Source organism: Saccopteryx bilineata, chromosome 5, assembly GCF_036850765.1.
Source record: "Saccopteryx bilineata isolate mSacBil1 chromosome 5, mSacBil1_pri_phased_curated, whole genome shotgun sequence".
Taxonomy (NCBI): domain Eukaryota; kingdom Metazoa; phylum Chordata; class Mammalia; order Chiroptera; family Emballonuridae; genus Saccopteryx; species Saccopteryx bilineata.
Window position 1 is genome coordinate 194,001,685 of NC_089494.1, and position 19,108 is coordinate 194,020,792.

Consider the following 19,108-nt stretch of genomic DNA (forward strand, 5'->3'; position numbering starts at 1 on the left):
GAATGTATTATCATTAAATCAAGAAATACATAGATTTATGCCCTGGTCAGTTGGCTCAGTGGATAGACCACTGGCCCAGTGTACAGACATTGCAGGTTTGATCCCCAGTCAGGGCAACAAGAGAAGCAACCATCTGCTTCACTCCCCCTCCAACTCTCCTTCCCGCTCTCTTCCCCTCTCGCAGCCAGTGGCTTGATTAGTCTAGTGTCAGCCTCAAGCAGAAGACAGCTTGGTTTATTTGAGCATCTGCCCCAGATGGGGTTGCTGAGTAGATTCCCTGTTGGGGTGCAAGCAAAAATCTGTCTTCTCCTCTCAAAAAAACAAACAAACCAGTTTTAAAAACCTATAGGAATGCCCCATGTCATACAAAAATAATACACATCTGTATAAAAACCTAAAATTACTCTTTTTCTCTTAGACCCTAAAGATCCTAAATAAACAATTTAAAAATACATTTTAAACTGCAGCACCGTATCTTAAAGGAAACAATATTTTCTTCCATTAATTGAATATATTATGTGTATCGATTAAGAAAAGTTCTTAATTCTTAGATATAATGAAGTTGAAAATATCTATGCCTGACCAGGCTGTGGCACAGTCAACAGAGCGTCAGAGTGGGATGCAGAGGACCCAGGTTCAAAACCCCGAGGTCACTGGCTTGAGTGTGGGCTCACCAGCTTGAGTGCAGGGTCACCGGCTTGGGATCACTGGCTTGAGCATGGGATCATAGACATGACCCCATGGTCGCTGGCTTGAGCCCTAAGGTCGCTGGCTTGAAGCGCAAGGTTGTTGGCTTGAGCAAGGAGTCACTCAGTCTGCTGTAGCCCCCGTCAAGGCACAGGTGAGAAAGCAATCAATGAACTAAGGTGCCCAACAAAGAATTGTTGCTTCTCATCTTTCTTCCTTCCTGCTTGTCTGTCCCTATCTGTCTCTCTCCTTCTCTGTCACACACACAAAAAACCTGTAAACCTGAAAGAATCTATCAGAGAATTAATGCTTACTGAACACATCTTTGTAAGATACTGTGCAAGATCTGGTGGCAGAGCCTTTCCTTCAAACATAATTATCATAAGCCTTTCGGCCAAGAGGAATACACCATATTTCCCTATGATAAGGCTCTCCTTAATTTTGGGGCCCAAAATTTGAAAAAAAGATGTATTGCATAAAGCAGTTGAACTCAATTTTATTTGTCATAAAACTCCTACAGCTCCTCATCACTGTCAAAACTCCCATCCATTAGCTTGTCGTCATCTGTTTCTGATGACGAATCACTGTCTTCACCAACGAGCAAAAAAACAAGCACAAAAAAGCGGGAAATGCAAGTAAAAAAATCTATAACCACTGTATAAGAGGTGCCCAGTTTTTAGACCCCAAATTTTTCGAAAAAGGGTGCATCTTATACATGGGGAAATATGGTAATGATGAGCATACAGTTCCAGTTCTTGAATCCTCAACTTTCCTTTTTCCTAGATGGGATTTACCAGCAATAAACCCTGAACATCCCTTCAACTCCCCACATCCCTAGACCAGGGGTTCTTGAAGGCGCAGTGTAACTGCTCCGACTTTATAACCTAAGCCTGGTAGATACGCCAAATGAAATACTAGTTCATCAATGGATCAAGTCAAAGAGGCCAATTTTTTCCAATACAAGTTCATACCCTCAAACTTTCACAGGACTTTCAGGCAGGTCAAATATTTGATTATTTACTTCCTTTGAATCCCAGCTTCCATTCAGGGTTTATGTTTATGTCTGTCCTATATATTAGAAAAAAATTTCTTCTGCCCTGAATTCCTCTCTATCACCCTCCTGCCATAATTATTCCTCCATGGTCAAGTTTCTTTAGGAAAACATTCGTTATGGTGTCTGATAAGAAAGAGGAAATAATAAATGGTTAAGGGGAATCCCTGAATGCAAAAGGTAATGTTAAAAAACATCAGGGGCCTGTCAACTGTCCACAGAAGCAGAGCCAATGGATTCTGTGCTCCTGCCATGGGAGTGGGAAGAGCACGAAGATAAAAAAGAAGGTGGTTCCGGAAAAGGGTGGCCCATGCCTGGTCCTGATTCCAGAGAAAATGATTTGGACTGTTCAGAATATTTTTATTGTTTCATATTTGAAATATAAAAACATGAAAGTGTTAAAATAATTCTGTAGGCCCAAGATGAAGAGCCACTCATATCTGGGGTACCACGTCAACCAAATTTTTGTGTTTCTATAAATGCTCTACTTGACCAGAAACACAGTATACAGTCAGCCAATCCCCAAATATCAAGCCAACCCTGGCTCTATACTTACTTGTTCCTTGATCTTGCTAAACAAGGTCAGATACGCAACCCCAAGAAATCATGCCGTTTCCAAGCTTGGCCTTCTAATGCCCTATCAAACCTGCTCTTGACCCAAATCCCTCGGAAAAATGCTCCACTGCTTGTGAGGCATGGAACTCATGAATCATTTTTCCTTTGAATAAAGGATATTAAACTGGTTACTAAATTGTTTTAATTTTGTTATCTGATAGACCTAAATGTAGGACTAGTCATTGTGAAACACTGAAGATTTTGTAGGTTCAAGTATTCTCATTTAAGAATAGAACTTTGAACCATATCAAATTAAAAACCATATTTCTGTCCTGCTACAAAGTGAAGCATACACATTCTACTACTTCTACTCATACACACATTTACTCCTCAAAAAAATAAATAAATAAACCAATAAATTCCAGAAAAGTACCTTTAGAGAGTGCAAGGGAATGATAATCTCCACATGTGATCTGAATTATGGTTTTTTCTTGTAAAACACATTGAAGCCTGATGAGAGAAAATATATTTTATGTCAATCACCATTATGAATGAGTCACAACATCAATGTTAGCATCATTAATTGTATTTAATTAGGATATCAAGAAAAAAATTTACAATTTACTGCTTCATATTCAATACATCTAAAATAATTATAAAAATATACTATGTTTAAATGAGTGGTTTAGAAGAAAAATATGTGTATTATATAATTGTAATAAGATGATTCTATGACTTTTTTGCAAACAGTTTTAAGATGCAGGAATAATACAAGATGAAAATAAGTTCTAATTCATACGATCTATTAAGAGAAAGTGTCACAAATCATAACCATATTAATGTATTCTACCCTAGGTCGGACACTTTTATTCTAGATATCTAAGTTATAGAATTATTAGTCAATGAATATGAAAGTGCAATTGTGGGCTAAGCAGACTATTTCCTTTATATATCAAAGCAACAAATATACAATAAGTGCCCTAGACCAGTTGTTTTCAACCTTTTTACACTTGGGGACTGGTAAAAACAGTATTTGACGGATGGCTAAGATGGAAATCACCCTGAGCATAAGCAAATCTGACTAAGATCACTGGGTCTGTATCTTCACACAACAGCAGGGTGGTTAACTCGCACAGACCGCATGAGATTTCTGGTGGACCAGTGGTTGAAAAACACTGCTCTAGGCGACATAAACTGGTTTGTAGACTACTCATGGAATTCACCCTTCGGTTCAGAATTCACTGTTTGCTTAAAATGCCACTATATAAAGGAGAGGAGAAGGATCATAGAATATAACACTTTACTACAAATTTAAATAATAAAATACAAGTTCCCTACCTTTCATGTTCTATGCTATAATTGTATTCATATGGTTTTCCGTCTGAGGATAGAATCAGCATGTGTTCTGCTCCTTGGTCCACGGAATGTATCTTCATTTTTTTCCCTAACTTAATGCACTCTGCAGAGAAAATCCAACCAGAAACTATCACCTAATTATTACCCACTATTATTACTGATTTCATTATAATACACTTTAAAGCAGTGGTGGGATTCAGCCAGTTCGCACCAGCTCTCTAAGGTGGGCATCTGGGCAGCACCCAATGTGAAAATCACAAATTTACATTTCCTTACTGTTTTTTAACATTCAGAGTTTTATTGGTTTTTGTCAGGTATTATTTAATATGTTTTCACTAATATTTTAAAACTCTTTCTTATAACAATCTAGTTTTGTGTACCTCTTTTACTGTTAAGTATTAAATGCATGAAATAAAATACCTTTCAGTATATCTTTTTTTATACTTAAAATGGTCATTAGGGCAGAGAACCGGTTGTTAAATTATTTGAATCCCATTACTGCTTTAAATATCTTGAAAAAAATTTCAACTAGACAACTTTTGACAACACAAACTTGTACTCGAAGAAAATTCGAGCATAAAGAGCAGACAAATTAGCAATAACTACGGTCTTAAAAATATATATTTTTTAATTTGGGAAAGCATTGATTCATGCATTGTTTTAAACTCACTATCTTCAAAATGGCCAATTCAAAGAATTTTTTTTTTTTAAGTGAGAGGAGGGGAGATAGGGTGACAGACTCCTGTATGCTCCTTGACCAAGATCCACCCGGAAACCCCTGCCTGGAACCCGATGGCTCAATCAACCAAGCCATTTTTAGCACCTGAGCTGATAACACTCCAACCAACCGAGCTATCCTCAGCACCTGGGCCAATGCTGGAACCAAAGTGAGCCACTGGCTGTGGAAGGGGAAGAGGGAGAGAGGAAGAAGGGGAGAGGAGGAGGAGAGGAAGAGGAGAGAAGCAGATGGTCATTTCTCCTGTGAGCCCTGACTGGGAATTGAACTCAGGATGTCCATATGCTTGGCTAATGCTCTATCTACTGAGCCACTGGCCAAGGCCACCAATTAAAATTTAATACTAGATTCCTGCTTAATAAATTGAGACAGAAAAACGAAAACTGATGTGACAGCAATGAATAACTCTGTAAGAAAATATAACAATTTTAAACAACATAACTCAAGTAAGAGCAAATATATACATGCATATTGAGATATATTCTTTCTAAGAAACAAAACAAATAACAAACCCTTCTGACTGCTTCATAGAGAAGCCATGGCCTATATTCTGAAAATTGTGTTCGAGGGGTTATTTTTAAAGAGGGTACTTTTAAATTGTCTTTATTGATATGAGTGTATATAAAGCCTTTTCTAAAAGGTAAGAGATTTAAAATTGTCCACCAGTTACCATTTACTCCCCTACATCATTTAGTTTTATCACAAACACTGAAGTAAGTTACAGTACATTCGGGATCTTGTTTCACATTTTGTTCCAAGAAAATAGAAAACAATCTATTCACATCAAATCTCAAAGCACAAAACACTTCGCATTACAAATAACTAGGAGAACCAGAACAGTTTGATGATAAAGGAGAAATAGCCTAACAGACTAACAATTTTTAGAGACTTAGCATCTCAAATCAGTTGGGAAAAAAAAGGATTATTCAAAAAAATGGTATTGGGATATCCCGGTGGCCTCACTCCTTAACTCAAAATAATATCCAAGCATACAAAAAAGTTAACTTTAAAAATAAAAGCTGCCCTGGCTCGTTGGCTCAATGGTAGAGCTTCAGCCCTGTGTGTTAAAGTCTCGGGTTCAATTCCTTTTCAGGATACAAAGGAAAAGCGACCATCTGCTTCTCCACCCCGCCCCCTCCTCTTCTCTCTCTCTTTCTCTCTCTCTTTCTCTCTCCCCCTTTCCTCTCTGCAGCCATGGCTCAAATAAGCAAATTGGCCCCAGGCACTAAGAAAGGCCCTATGGCCTCCCCTCAGACCAGTGGTTCTCATAGTGTGCGCCAGAGTGCACTGGTGCGCTGTATCAGATTTCCAGGTGCGCCCTAGGGTATTCCACAGAAATACGTGCCTGTTGGGGACCAAAAAACCAACAGGGTTTTTAGAGTTTAGATTTTGGGGGGACAGAGGTGTGGGGAATTGGCTGTAAGCTGACAGCCAGCCCAACTCCCCACCTCACTTGCCTGATTAGGTTGCAAAGGCTGTTAAGCTGTGGTTCTGGATTGTTTACACTACCCCCCATGTTCCCTGGAAGGACTGGAGGCAAGTTTCTTCTATCCTTTGTTTGGTGTAAAGTTAAGATATGTACGGTGGGGGTTTTCTGCACTTGGTAAAATTCTTGGGTTTCTTTGGAAACATGATCAAAGATCTCATTGATTTGCTAATGGCCCACTTTGCCCTATAAAGAAAGAAAGATGTGTTTTCTGGGTGCACTTTGTTCTTGCCAGCAGCAATTACAAGGCCCTACCGACCCCATATTTTCTTAATTCTGTGTATTTTCTCAATTCCGCACCGTTCCCACTTGGGACCTGGAATTACTAGCTGCGCTGGTTCGCGGAATGTGTCCAGATATAAATATAGTTACTCTATTATACCATTTCATTACAGAAATACTGCTCTTTTTGTTAACACATCATTATTATATTTATTATTAACATGTTATATTATTTTTAGATAAATACACCCAAATAAAATGGATAGATTTCTCAAAAAGAAGCATGATATTGAAGAATCCGATTCTGGAAGTGAGCAAAAGTTAAGTGTAAATAAAATAGGACTTGAAGGCTGACGGGAAGAAGTTAATTTATAGCATCTTCCATCACTTAACACTGAACAATACGACTGGATTAGAAATCCATTCATGTAAGCTTCAAGTGATTTTGGTTTAACATTAACAGAAGAAGAACTGGCAGCTAATCCACTGATCATGGATTGATGATTAAACATAAGGAATTGTCTCTTGAAGTCTTTTGGATTTCTACAAAAGAAGAGTATGTGGCAATATCTAAAAAAGTTTTAAACATTTTACTACAATTTTCAACATCTTATTTATGTGAATTAGGATTTTCTAACCTCAACACAATTAAGAGTAAAAAGAGAGGAATTCTTCAATGTATTGATGAGGAAATGAGAGTTTGCCTTTCAAATATATGCCCAAACATTGAAGAAATCGCTAGGACACATCAGGCTCATGTTTTTCATAAACACAAGAATGAAAAAACTTAACACTTTTGCGCTAGGACCCACCGAATTTACTAAATCTTACTAAGAATGTATCTATATATATAAAAAGATAACTTTTTTGTCCTTTTTTAAACCCTTTTTTACAAATTCTAAAAAGCATAACTCAAAAAAGTAATATAAAAATGTTTTTTAGCATGCAGAGGACCAGGGTTCGATTCCCGGCCAGGGCACACAGGAGAAGCGCCCATTTGCTTCTCCACCCCTCCCCCTCTCCTTCCTCTCTGTCTCTCTCTTTCCCTCCCGCAGCCGAGGCTCCACTGGAGCAAAGATGGCCCGGGTGCTGGGGATGGCTCTGTGGCCTCTGCCTCAGGCGCTAGAGTGGCTCTGGTCACAACATGGCGATGCCCAGGATGGGCAGAGCATCGCCCCCTGGTGGGCAGAGCGTCGCCCCATGGTGGGCGTGCCGGGTGGATCCCGTCGGGCGCATGCCGGAGTCTGTCTGACTGTCTCTCCCTGTTTCCAGCTTCAGAAAAATGAAAAAATAAATAAATAAATAAATAAATAAATAAAAAAGTTTTTTAATGTCAGGATAAATTTAATTTTGTCGTCTTTAGTTAATTACCATAAAAGCACGTTTGGACTTTATATATTTTTCTTTAATATTTGACTTATTATGACATATTTCTCAGAAATTTGTATGTAGTGTGCCTACAATTATTTGTAGGATTATAAATGCGCACCGACTTCAAAAAGTTTGAGAACCACTGCCTCAGATACTAAAATAGCTTAGCTGCTAAGCAATGGAGCAGTGGCCCCAGATGGGCAGATCATCAGCCCCAGATGGGAGTTGCCCGGTGGATACTGGTGGGGGTGCAGGTAGGGCTCTGTCTCTCTGCCTCTCGCTTGATTAAAAAACAACACCACCTAGCATGCGGAGGACCCGGGTTCGATTCCCGGCCAGGGCACACAGGAGAAGCGCCCATTTGCTTCTCCACCCCTCCGCCGCACCTTCCTCTCTGTCTCTCTCTTCCCCTCCCGCAGCCAAGGCTCCATTGGAGCAAAGATGGCCCGGGCGCTGGGGATGGCTCTGTGGCCTCTGCCTCAGGCGCTAGAGTGGCTCTGGTCGCAACATGGCGATGCCCAGGATGGGCAGAGCATCGCCCCCTAGTGGGCAGAGCGTCACCCCATGGTGTGCGTGCCGGGTGGATCCCGGTCGGGCGCATGCGGGAGTCTGCCTGACTGTCTCTCCCTGTTTCCAGCTTCAGAAAAATGAAAAACAACAACAACAAAAACCTTAGCCTTGGCCAGCTTGCTCAGGTGGGGTTAAGAACCTTGTCCCCATAAGCCAAGGTTGTGATTCTAACCTAGTCCAGGGCACATGCAGAAAGTGAGCAATGAAGGCATAAATAAGCGGAACAACAAATCGATGTTCCTCTCTGTTAATTTAAGTCAAATAAAATTTCAAAAGTTAAACTTCTATAAAGATGAAAGCATTTAAAAAATCTTGGTGTGGATAGCTTTCTAACATAACACAATATCCACACGACTCCTTAAAACAAAGAAAAAAATAACATCAACCAAATGCATGTTGAGAAAAATATTACGGCGTATATCACCAACCGAGGATATTCTCAGTTAATATTTTTACAACTATTTCAACTTAGTAAGAAAAGCTCAATTTCTAAAAGTTCACCAAAATGGAATGTAAATAACCAACAACAATAACAAAAAGATGCTCTATTTCGCTCAAGTTTAAAGCAAAACGAACAACAGAACACCACTTTCTTCACTCAACGGACGGGCAACATTTTTAAGAGTAGGAGTGTGGCCATTTGCTTTCCCCCCGCCTGTAAAATCAGAGCCACAGGACCTGACCTAACGTCTACGGAGATTTACCGCTCGGAGAAGTACAAGTGAAAGCACTCTTTAAACTGCTTGGAAACATAAGATGCTGCTATCGAGAGCAAGATAACTATTCTCCAAAGGCTCACAAAATCTGAGCCGCTAGTTCTAAAAAAAGAGCACGTGCAAAACAAACTTGGAACAGAAACCAGTGATAAAGGCAGGCTGGCTAAAGTGAAGATGCTGCCCGTACACGCCCTCCCTCCGCGCGGTTAACCTGCGGAGAGGATGACCAGGTTGTCGCTCCCACCCCGCGAACTCGGCGACCACCGGGTACAGGAGCACGGGAACTGCAGGGGTGCCGCCGGGGCCAAACGCGACCCCCCGCCCCGGGCCCAGCGCGCTCGGGGGCCACCGCGGACCGCTGCGGCGTCGGGGCCATTGGGGAGCTCTCCTCCCACTGCAGAGGAGGACCGCACACCCACAACGCGGGCCACGCTGGAGAGAGGGGTAAGTGGCCGCGCGGGCCCGGGAGGCCCACCCGCACACCCCCTGCTCGAGGTGGGAGGGCCGAGCTGGCGTGCCCCGGCCCCACTCACTCAGCTTCTTGGCGCCGTCGCTCCCCGCCGGCAGCTGGTGCACCTGGACGCCGGCCCCGCCGCGCTCCAGCACCGCCAGGCGCCCGTGCGAGCAGCACATCTGGCGCGTCGCCTCGGACCTCCGGTACAGCGCGCTGCGGAGGTCCGGGGCGCTGGGGAAGAGCCAGAGCGGCGCGCCCGGCGGCTCCGCCGATGGCCGGGTCGCGGCGGGCGGCTGCGACTTTGCTGGCGGCCGTGATGTCGGGGGCGCGCCGCCCCGTGACCTCCCGGGTCGACTCGGTTCCATCGCCGCACCTCGTCGGACCTTCGGAGAAGACGGCAGTCCAGCCCGTGGAGACGCAGGAGTGAGGCGGGCTGCCCCACGTGAGCGCGCCCCCCGCCCCCGGGCGTGGCGGTGCGGAGCGGAGCGAGGGTGCGGAGTGGGCGTGCGGACTGCTGTGCGGCGTCGAGCGAGCGGGCGACTCCTCCCCTGCCCGTGCTCGGACGTCGGGCTTCCCGCGTCCAGTTTGGGGGCGGGGCCGGCCGTCACGTGTGAAACGAAACCGAATATATTTTTAAGGAGTCGATGTCGAAAACGGAAAACGAAAAGGAAACTCTAACTGCTCTAGAATGGTCAAACTAATAAAGGTGATGGCAGGTGAGGACGTTGGCCGACAGGGCAGAGAAAGTGTACATTCGACTTCCGAGACCGAATCACCTTTGGAAATACTCAGCAGTTACACGGCGAGGAGCCCTGACGGGGCCCAACTGGCCGCTTTTCTTGAAATTGCTGTGATAAGGAAAGCTAAACTTTTCGGTTAAAGTCATAGGGAGAACTGTGCAGTCAGTCCCTCGGTCCACACCGCGGCGCCTGGCGATATAGTTCTTGCCTTTTCTAGAATTCCTTACAAATATAAGAAAATTTATGCAAGTATTTTTGTCTGCCATTTTCCCCCCTTCATTTTACGTAATGCTTTTAGATTCATGCTGTTGTGTTTCGTTAGGAGTTTTCTATTTGTTATTGTTGGATGGTATTCCATGATATGGATAGGCCACAGTTTATTCCTCAATTGTAGGGCATTTCAGACCTTTACAGTTTTTGATTATAATGAATATTTGTGAACAAGTCTTTTAGTGTATAAATGTTCTCATTTGTGGGGAAGAGTAAATACCTAAAAATGGAATTGTGAGGTGTGGTAACTACAGAAATATCCTAAGAAATGGTTCCATTCCCTCTATTACTCCATCAACATTTGGTATTGTCAGTTTTTGTGTTTTTTTTATATTGAGTTTTAGAGTGAGAGAGAGAGAGGGAAACATTGATTTGTTACTCCACTCATCCGTGCATTCATTGGTTGACTCTTTCCGGTGCTCCTACCAGAAGTGGAACCCAGAAACCTTTGCTTATCAGGACGTTCCAACCAACAAGCTGGGGGGGGGGGATCAGTCTTTTTTGGTTTTACCGATTTTCTATAGTGATATCTTACTGTACTTAAAATTTATTTATTTTTAATTCCATTGATTAGAGAGAAAAGGAGGGGAGGAGGGAAGGGGGAGAAAGGAAAAAAGAAGCATCAACTTGTTCTCTTAGTTGTGCACTCATTGGTTGATTCTCATAAGTACCCTGACTTGATCTAGCCAGTGACCAGCCAGCCAGCACCTGGGTGCAGCAGGCCAATGCTCAATCCACTGAAAACCTGCCCAGGGCTTCTTACTGTACTTTTATTTTTCATTTCCTTAATGATTAATAACTTTGAGTATCTTTTAATGTGCTTATTGCTAATCTTTGGTGAAGTGTCTGTTCACATCTTTTATTTATTAATTCAATATCTTATCTAAAAGCTTTTGATATACAATCTTTGTGTTACATATATCAAATTTATTATTAGATGTTTGAAGTATTTTCCACTAGTGTGTAACTTGACTTTTTCAATTTTACCAAAAGCATCTTTTGCTTGACCAGGCGGTGGCGTAATGGATAGAGAGTCGGCCTGTGACTCTGAGAGGACCCAGGTATAAAACCTTGAGGTCCCCGCTTGAGTGTGGGGTTGCTGGCTTGAGCATGGGATCATAGACGTGACCCCATGGTCTTTGGCATGAGCCCAAAGGTCACTGGCTTGAGCCCAAGGTTGCTAACTTGGGTAAGGGGTCACTGGCTCAGCTGTAGCCCCTCTCTCCTGGTCAAGGCTCATATGAGAAAGCAATCAATGAACAACTAAGGTGCTACAATGAAGAATTGATGCTTTTCATGTCTCTCCCTTCCTGTCTGTCTCTCTCTTTCACTTAAAAAGATCTTTGCTTAACCCAAGGTTACTTTTTCTTTTTAAAAAATTTTTTATTGAATTTATTGTGACGACATTGGTTCATAAAATTATACAGGTTCCAGGTGCACCATTCTATAATACATCATCTATTTATTGCACTGGGGTGCAACACCCCAAGTCAAGTCTCCCTCCATCACCATCTAGCCACCTCTGTGCTCTTCCGCTTCCCCCTACTCCCTTTCTTCATGCTGTTGTCTGTGTCTGTGTTTCTCCTTTGCTTAATCCCATCACCCTTCTCATATAGCCCCTCAACCCCCACGCCCTCTGATAACTGTCGGTCTGTTTTTGGTATCTCAGTCTGTTTCTATTTTACTTGTTAGTTTATTTTGTTTACTAGATTCCACATTAAGTATAATCATATGGTACCAAACTCTCTGACTGGCTTATTTCACTTAGCCTAATAATCTCTCCAAGTCCATCTATCTGTCACAAAAGAAGATTTCCTTCTTTTTTTCTTTTCTTTTTTTTTACAATTCAGTAGAATTCCATTGTGTAAAGAAACCACAGCTTTTTTTATCCACTCATCTACTACTGTTGGGCACTTGAGCTACTTCCAAATCTTGGCTATAGTCAAAATAGTGTTTTGGGTTTCTTTAGATATATTCCCAGAAGTGGAATTGCTGGGTCATAAGGCAGTCTCATTTTTAATTTCTCTATTTTTTCTTTTTTTTAAGCAAGCAAGAAAGAGAGGGATAGATAGGAAGAGAGAGAGATAAAAAGCATCAACTTGTTGCAGCACTTTAGTTGTTCATTGATTGCTTTCTCATATGTGCCTTGACCACGGCGGGTGAGGGGAGTTTCAGCCAAGTCAGTGATCCTTTCTCAAGCCAGCACAGCAACCTTAGGCTCAAGCTAGCAACCTTGGGCTTCAAGCCAGTGACCTTTGGGCTCAAGCCAGCAACCATGGGGTCATGTCTATGATCCCATGCTCAAACCAGAGACCCCACGCTCAAGCCACTGACCTCAGGGTTTAGAACAGGGGTCCCCAAACTTTTTACACAGGGGGCCAGTTCACTGTCCCTCAGACCGTTGGAGGGCTGGACTATAAAAAAAACTATGAACAAATCCCTATGCACACTGCACATATCTTATTTTAAAGTAAAAAAACAAAACGGGAACAAATACAATATTTAAAATAAAGAACAAGTAAATTAAAAACAAACTGACCAGTATTTCAATGGGAACTATGGGCCTGCTTTTGGCTAATGAGATGGTCAATGTGCTCCTCTCACTGACCACCAATGAAAGAGGTGCCCTTCCGGAAGTGCGGCAGGGACCGGATAAATGGCCTCAGGGGGCCGCTTGCAGCCTGTGGGCCGTAGTTTGAGGACCCCTGGTTTAGAACCTGGGTCCTCAGCATCTGAGGCTAATGCTCTATTCTCTGTGCCACCGCCTGATCAGGCACACTTTTAATATTTTGAAGTAACTCCATAATGCTCTTAACAGTGGCTGCACCAATCTGCATTCCCACCAACAGTGTACAAGGGTTCCCTTTTCTCTACACCCTCGCCAGCACTTGTTTGTTGATTTATTGATGAGCGCCATTCTGACAGGTGTGAGATGATATCTCATTGTGGTTTTAATTTGCATTTCTCTGATGATTAGTGACTTTGAGCATCTTTTTGTGTTTATTGGCCATTTGCATGTCTTCTTTGCAAAAATGTCCTCTCAGGTCCTTTGCCCATTTCTTAATTGGATTGTTGGTTTTTTTGGTACTGAGTTTTATAAGTTTCTTGTAAATTTTGGATATTAAGCACTTATCAGATGTACTGGCAAATATGTTCCCCCATTCAGTGGGTTGCAGTTTATTTTTGTTTATGGTTTCCTTTGCTGTGCAAAACTTTTTGTTTTGATGTGATCACATTTATTTAGTTTTTCTTTTGTTTTCCCTTGCCGTAGGTGATATATCAGAAAAAAATACCACTATGAGAAATATTTGAGATATTGCTTGTTTTCTTCTAGAATTTTTATGGTTTTCAGTCTAATGTTTAAGTCTTTAATCCATTTTGAGTTTATTCTTGTGTATGGTGTAAGAAGGTGGTCCAGTTCCATTTTTTTGCATGTATCTGTCTAATTTTCCCAACACCATTTATTGACTAGATTATTTTTATGTTCTTGCATCGTTTGTCAAATATTAATTGACTATAAAGGTGTGGGTTCATTTCTTATCTCTGTATACTTTTCTATTGACATATATGTCAGTTTTTATGTTAGTACCATGCTGTTTGATTACTGTGGCCTTATAGCATAGTTTGACATCAGTTAGTATGATTCTTACAATATTCTTCTTTCTCAAGATCTCTGTTGCTATTCAGGGTTGTTTGTGGTTCCATATAAATTTGTAAAGTAGTTCTAGTTCTGTGAACTATGCCATTGGTATTTTGATTGAATTACTTTGAATCTACAGATTTCTTTGAATAGTGTGGACATTTTAATGATGTTAATTCTTCCTATCCATGAGCACAGTATATGCTTTTATTTGTTTATATCTTCTTCAATTTCTTATAATTTTTTGAATGTAGGTTTTTACATCCTGGGTTAAATTAATTTTTAAGTATTTTATTCTTTTTGAAACGATTGTGAATGTGACTTTTAAAATTTCCCTTTCCAATAGTTTGTTATTGGTGTATAGAAATACAACAGATTTATTGTTATTTATTTTGTATCCTGCTACTTTACTGAATTCATTTATCAGTTCTAAGAGTGTTTTGGTGGAATCTATAGGTCTCTGTATATAGCGTCATGTCATCTACAAATAATGGCAGCTTTATCTCTTCCTTTCCAATTTGGATGCTTTTTATTTCTGCTTGTTGCTTGAGTGTTGTGGCTAGGACTTCCACTACTGTGTTGAATAGGAGTGGTGCTAGTGGACCTCCCTGTCTTCTTCCTGATCTGAAGGGAAATGCTTGTAGTTTTTGCTCATTGAGTATGATACTCGTTGTGGGTTTGTCATATATGGTTTTTATTACATCGAGGTATGTTCCCTCTATCCCCATTTTGCTGAGAATTTTTATCATAAATCATTGCTGAATTTCATCAAATGCTTTTTCTGCATTTATTGATATGATCATGTGGTTTTTATATTTCTTTTGTTTATGTGGTGTATCACATTAGTTGATTTGCGAACATTGTACCAACCTTGCATCCTGGAAGAAATCCTACTTATTTATGATGTATGATCTTTATAGTATATTGCTGGATTTGCTTTGCTAATATTTTGTTGAGGATTTTACCATCTATGTTCATTAGGGATATTGGCCGATAACATCCTTTCTTTGTAGTGTATTTATCTGGTTTTGGAATTAGGATAATGCTGGCCTTATAGAGTGAGCTTAGATTCTTCCCTACTCTTGAATTTTTCAAAAAACCTTGAGGTGTTAGTTTCTTTTGAATGTTTGGTAAAATTCATCTGTGAAGCCAACTGGCATAGGACTTTTGTTTGTTGGGAGCTTTTTGACTACTGCTTCAATTTTTCTAGGTGCCATTTGTCTATTCAGATTCTCTGATTCTTCCTGATTCAGTTTTGGAATATTGTGTTTCTAGGAATTCATCTATTCCTTCCAGATTGTCTAATTTGTTGGCATGTAGTTGTTTGTAATATTTTCTTACAATCTTTTGTATTTCTTTGGGTTTAACCATTACTTTCCTCTTTAATTTCTGACTTTTAAAAATATTTTATTTATTCATTATGGAGAGGAGAGAGAGAGAAGAAGGGAGGAGCAGGAAGCATCAACTCCCATATGTGCCTTGACCAGGCAAGCCCAGGGTTTCGAACTGGTGACCTCAGCATTCCAGGTTGATGCTTTATCCACTGTGCCACCACAGGCCAGGCTAATTTCTGATTTTATTTTTTGATTCCTCTCTCTTTTTTATTTTTTATTTTTCTATATTTTTCCAAAGTGAGAAGTGGGGTGGGGAGGGGCAGCAGACAGACTCCCGCATGCGCCCGATCGCGATCCACCCAGCATGTCCACCAGGGGGGTGATGCTCAGCCCATCTGAGGCATTGCTCCACTGCAGCCGGAGCCATTCTAGCACTTGAGGCAGAGGCCGTGGAGTCATCTCAGTGCCCGGGCCAACTTTGCTCCCATGGAGCCTCGGCTGTGGGAGGGGAAGAGAGAGCTAGAGGGAAAGGAGAGGGGGAAGGGTGGAGAAGCAGATGGGCACTTCTCCTGTGTGCCCTGGCCGGGAATTGAGCCTGGAACTTCCACGCGGGGCTGATACTCTACTACTGAGCCAACTAGCCAGGGCCTCTCTTTTTTCTTGATGAGTCTAGTTGAAGGTTTGTCAATCTTCTTTGTTTTCAAAGAACATTGGTTTCATTGATCTTTTGTATTAAGACTCTATTTTCTTAAAAAAAAAAGACGATTTTCTTTATTTTAGCTCTGATCTTGATTTTAGCTAAATGACCAAGAAGCAATGCTCTGATCTTTATTATTTTCTTCTTTCTACTCCTTTTGGGCTGTGTTTGCTGTTCTTCTTCAAGTTCCTTTAAGTGTAAGATCAGATTATTCAGTTTAGATTTTTCTTGATTCTTGAAGTAGGCCTGTAATGCTGTGAATTTCCCTTGTAGGACTGCTTTCACTGTGTCCCATAGCTTTGGGTTGTTGTGTTCTCAGTTTCATTTGTGTCAAGGTATCTTCAGATTTCTTTCTTGGTCACATTGTTAACCCATTCATTGTTTAGTAACATGATATTTAGCTTTTATTACTTCTTGTGCTTTTTTTTTGGGTGGGGGCAGTTCTTGTGATTGATTTCTAGTTTCATACCATTATGGTCAGAAAAGACACTTGATATGATTTCAGTCTTACATTTATTGAGATTTGTTTGTGTCCTAACATGCAGTTTATCCTAGAAAATGTTCCATGTGCACTCGAAAAGAATGCATATTCTGCTGCTTAGGGGTAAAGTGCTCTGAAGATATCAATTAAATGCAGCTGATCTAATGTGTCATTTAAATCCACCATTTCCTTCTTGATTTTCTGTCTAGAAGTTCTATATGTTTATATCTATTGGGTGTTAAAATCTCCTAGTATAACTGTATTACTGTTGATCTCTCCCTATGTCCATCAAGACTTGCTTTACACATTTAGGTGCTCTTACATTGGATGCATAAATGTTTACAAGGGTTATATCCTTTTGTTGGATCGCTCCCTTTATCACTATGAAGTGTCCTTCTTTGTCTTTTACTATAGCCTTTATTTTAAAGTCTATTTTGTCAGATGTAAGTATTGCTAGCCCAGCCATTTTTTAAATTAACATTTGCATGAAATATCTTTTCCTATCCTTTTAATCTATGTATATCTTTCATTCTGAAGTGGGTTTCTTTTAGACAGTACACACACACACACACACACACACACACACACACGTCTTGCTTTCTTATCCATTCAGCTACCCTGTGTTTTTTGATTGGAGCAGTTAAGCCATTTATACTTAAAGTAATTATTGATAGGTATGCATTTATGACCATATTATTTTTTTAACTATGTTCCTCTTTTCTTTCTTTCTCTCCCCCTCTTCCTTCCCTTCTTCCTTCCTTCCTTTCTCCCTCCCTTTCTCCATTCCTTCCTTTCCTTCCTCATTTCCTCACTTCCTTACTTCCTTCTTCCTTTATTTTCCTTCCACTTCTTCCTCCTCTTCTACTTCTAACATTTTTCTGTAATACTGATTTTGTGGTAACAAACTCCTTAGCTTTTTCTGTCTGGAAAGTTGTTTATTTCTCCTTCAATGATGAATGATAGCCTTGCTGGGTAAAGTGATCTTAGTTGTAGGTCCTTGCTTTTCATCACTTAAAAAATTTTTTTAATGTTACTTTATTGATTTGAGAGAGAGAGAAAGGGGGAGAGAGACAGGAATATCAGTCTGTTCCTGTGTGTGCCCTGACCTGGAGTTGAACCAGCAACCTCTGCACTTTGAGATAGTGGTCTAACCAACTGAGCTACCCGACCAGGGCTCATCACTTTAAATATTTCACACCAGTCCCTTCTGGCCTGAGTTGTTTCTGTTGGGAAATCATCTGACAGTCTTATGGGAGCTCCCTTGTAGGTAACTAATTGCTTTTTTCTTGCTGCTTTTAGGTCTTTGTCTTTAACCTTTGCCATTCAAACTATGTGTCTTGGTGTGGGCCTCTTTGAGTCCATTTTGTTTGAGACTATCTGTGCTTCCTGGACTTATTTTTTTCCTTCTCTGTGTTGAAAGACAGAAACCACAATCCGAACTGAAAACACGTGTCTAGTGTGTTCCAAAAAAAAAATTTATTTAAAAAGTGCTTGGGTGCAGGCAGGCTGAGACCAACAAAGGCTGTCAGCCCCAAGCTGCAGGAGGGAGTGTTAGATACAGGGGCTAGGGGCAGATTAGCGTATCTTGGTTTATGGCCTTGGTCGCTGACTTGATGAGTAGGAGTTGGGGGGGGGTTCGTTACAGAAACATCTCCTCTGTAAGTTCTTCTCATGTAGAACAGGCCTAATCAGTGTGGTCCTATCTTGTGTCATTGGGAAATCTCCAAGACAGCCAGGGTCAGGTGTCTCCCAGGAATAGCTGGGTCCTGGGGCCTGTGGGCTGTGGCTAGGCTTTTATAAACAACTTTTGTGATTAAACTCCCCTTATTGTCAGGTCCCTCCCCAATGTAAGCTTTTCCTGATATTTCTGCAAAAGTAAACTTTTGCTACATTTCAAAGTAAAGGTCAGAAAGCCATTAAAAGAGCAAATTAACTACACCCTTTAGTGGGGGATGGGAATGTTCTGTTTCAAGCCCTTCCTCCTCCTTCAGGCCTGCATTGTTCACGGGATGGCAGCCGAGTAACCATTTTATCTAACAAGTCTGAGAAAAATGTTCAGTCATTATTTCTTCAAATGGGTTCCCATGCCTTGCTTTCTCTCTTCTCTTTCTGTTACCCCTGTGTTATGGATATTGTTACACTTCATGTTTTCCCAAAAGTCCCTTAAACTTTTCATTCTTTTTAAGTCTTTCTTTTTCTTTTTCTTTTTCTTTTCTGCTCTATTGGGGTTATTTTTTTCTATCTAGTCTTCCAAATTTCTGATTTAATCCTCTGATCATCCAACTACTCTTTATTCCTTCTAGTTCGTTCTTTTTGTGTGTGTGATACAGAGAGAGAGACAGGGACAGACAGATAGGAAAGGAGAGACATGAGAAGCATCAGTTCTTTGTTGCGGCACCTTAGTTGTTCATTGATTGCTTTCTCATATGTGTCTTGACTAGGGGGCTACAGCAGGCCAAGTGACCCCTTGCTCAAGCCAGCGACCTTGGGCTCAAGCTGGTGAGTCTTGCTCAAACCAGATGAGCCCATGCTCAAGCTGGCAACCTCGGGGTTTCAAACCTGGGTCCTCCGAGTCCCAATCCGATGCTCTACCCTTTGTGCCACTGCCTGGTCAGGCCCTTCTGGTTTGTTCTTGATGTTAGCTATTCTATCCTTTTTTTCTGTTACTTTTTTATGGTTTCTATGTCCTTTTTTTTAATGCTGTTGAGCATTTTTATAACCATTACATTGAATTCTGTATCT

The 19,108-nt window shown here is 41.1% G+C and overlaps 1 protein-coding gene across 1 annotated transcript in view; it reads right to left on the bottom strand.

Moving 5' to 3' along the window:
* Nucleotides 1–10,210, bottom strand: part of HERC5 (HECT and RLD domain containing E3 ubiquitin protein ligase 5) — a 64,237-nt gene extending 54,027 nt beyond the window's left edge. The window contains exons 1-4 of the mRNA XM_066233075.1: nucleotides 10,004–10,210; nucleotides 9,284–9,878; nucleotides 3,632–3,752; nucleotides 2,727–2,803 (exon numbers count right to left, since the gene is read on the bottom strand). Coding sequence (XP_066089172.1) covers nucleotides 2,727–2,803; nucleotides 3,632–3,752; nucleotides 9,284–9,878; nucleotides 10,004–10,210 — 1,000 coding nt within the window. The remainder of the gene's footprint in view (nucleotides 1–2,726; nucleotides 2,804–3,631; nucleotides 3,753–9,283; nucleotides 9,879–10,003) is intronic.
* Nucleotides 10,211–19,108: the final 8,898 nt, after the last annotated feature.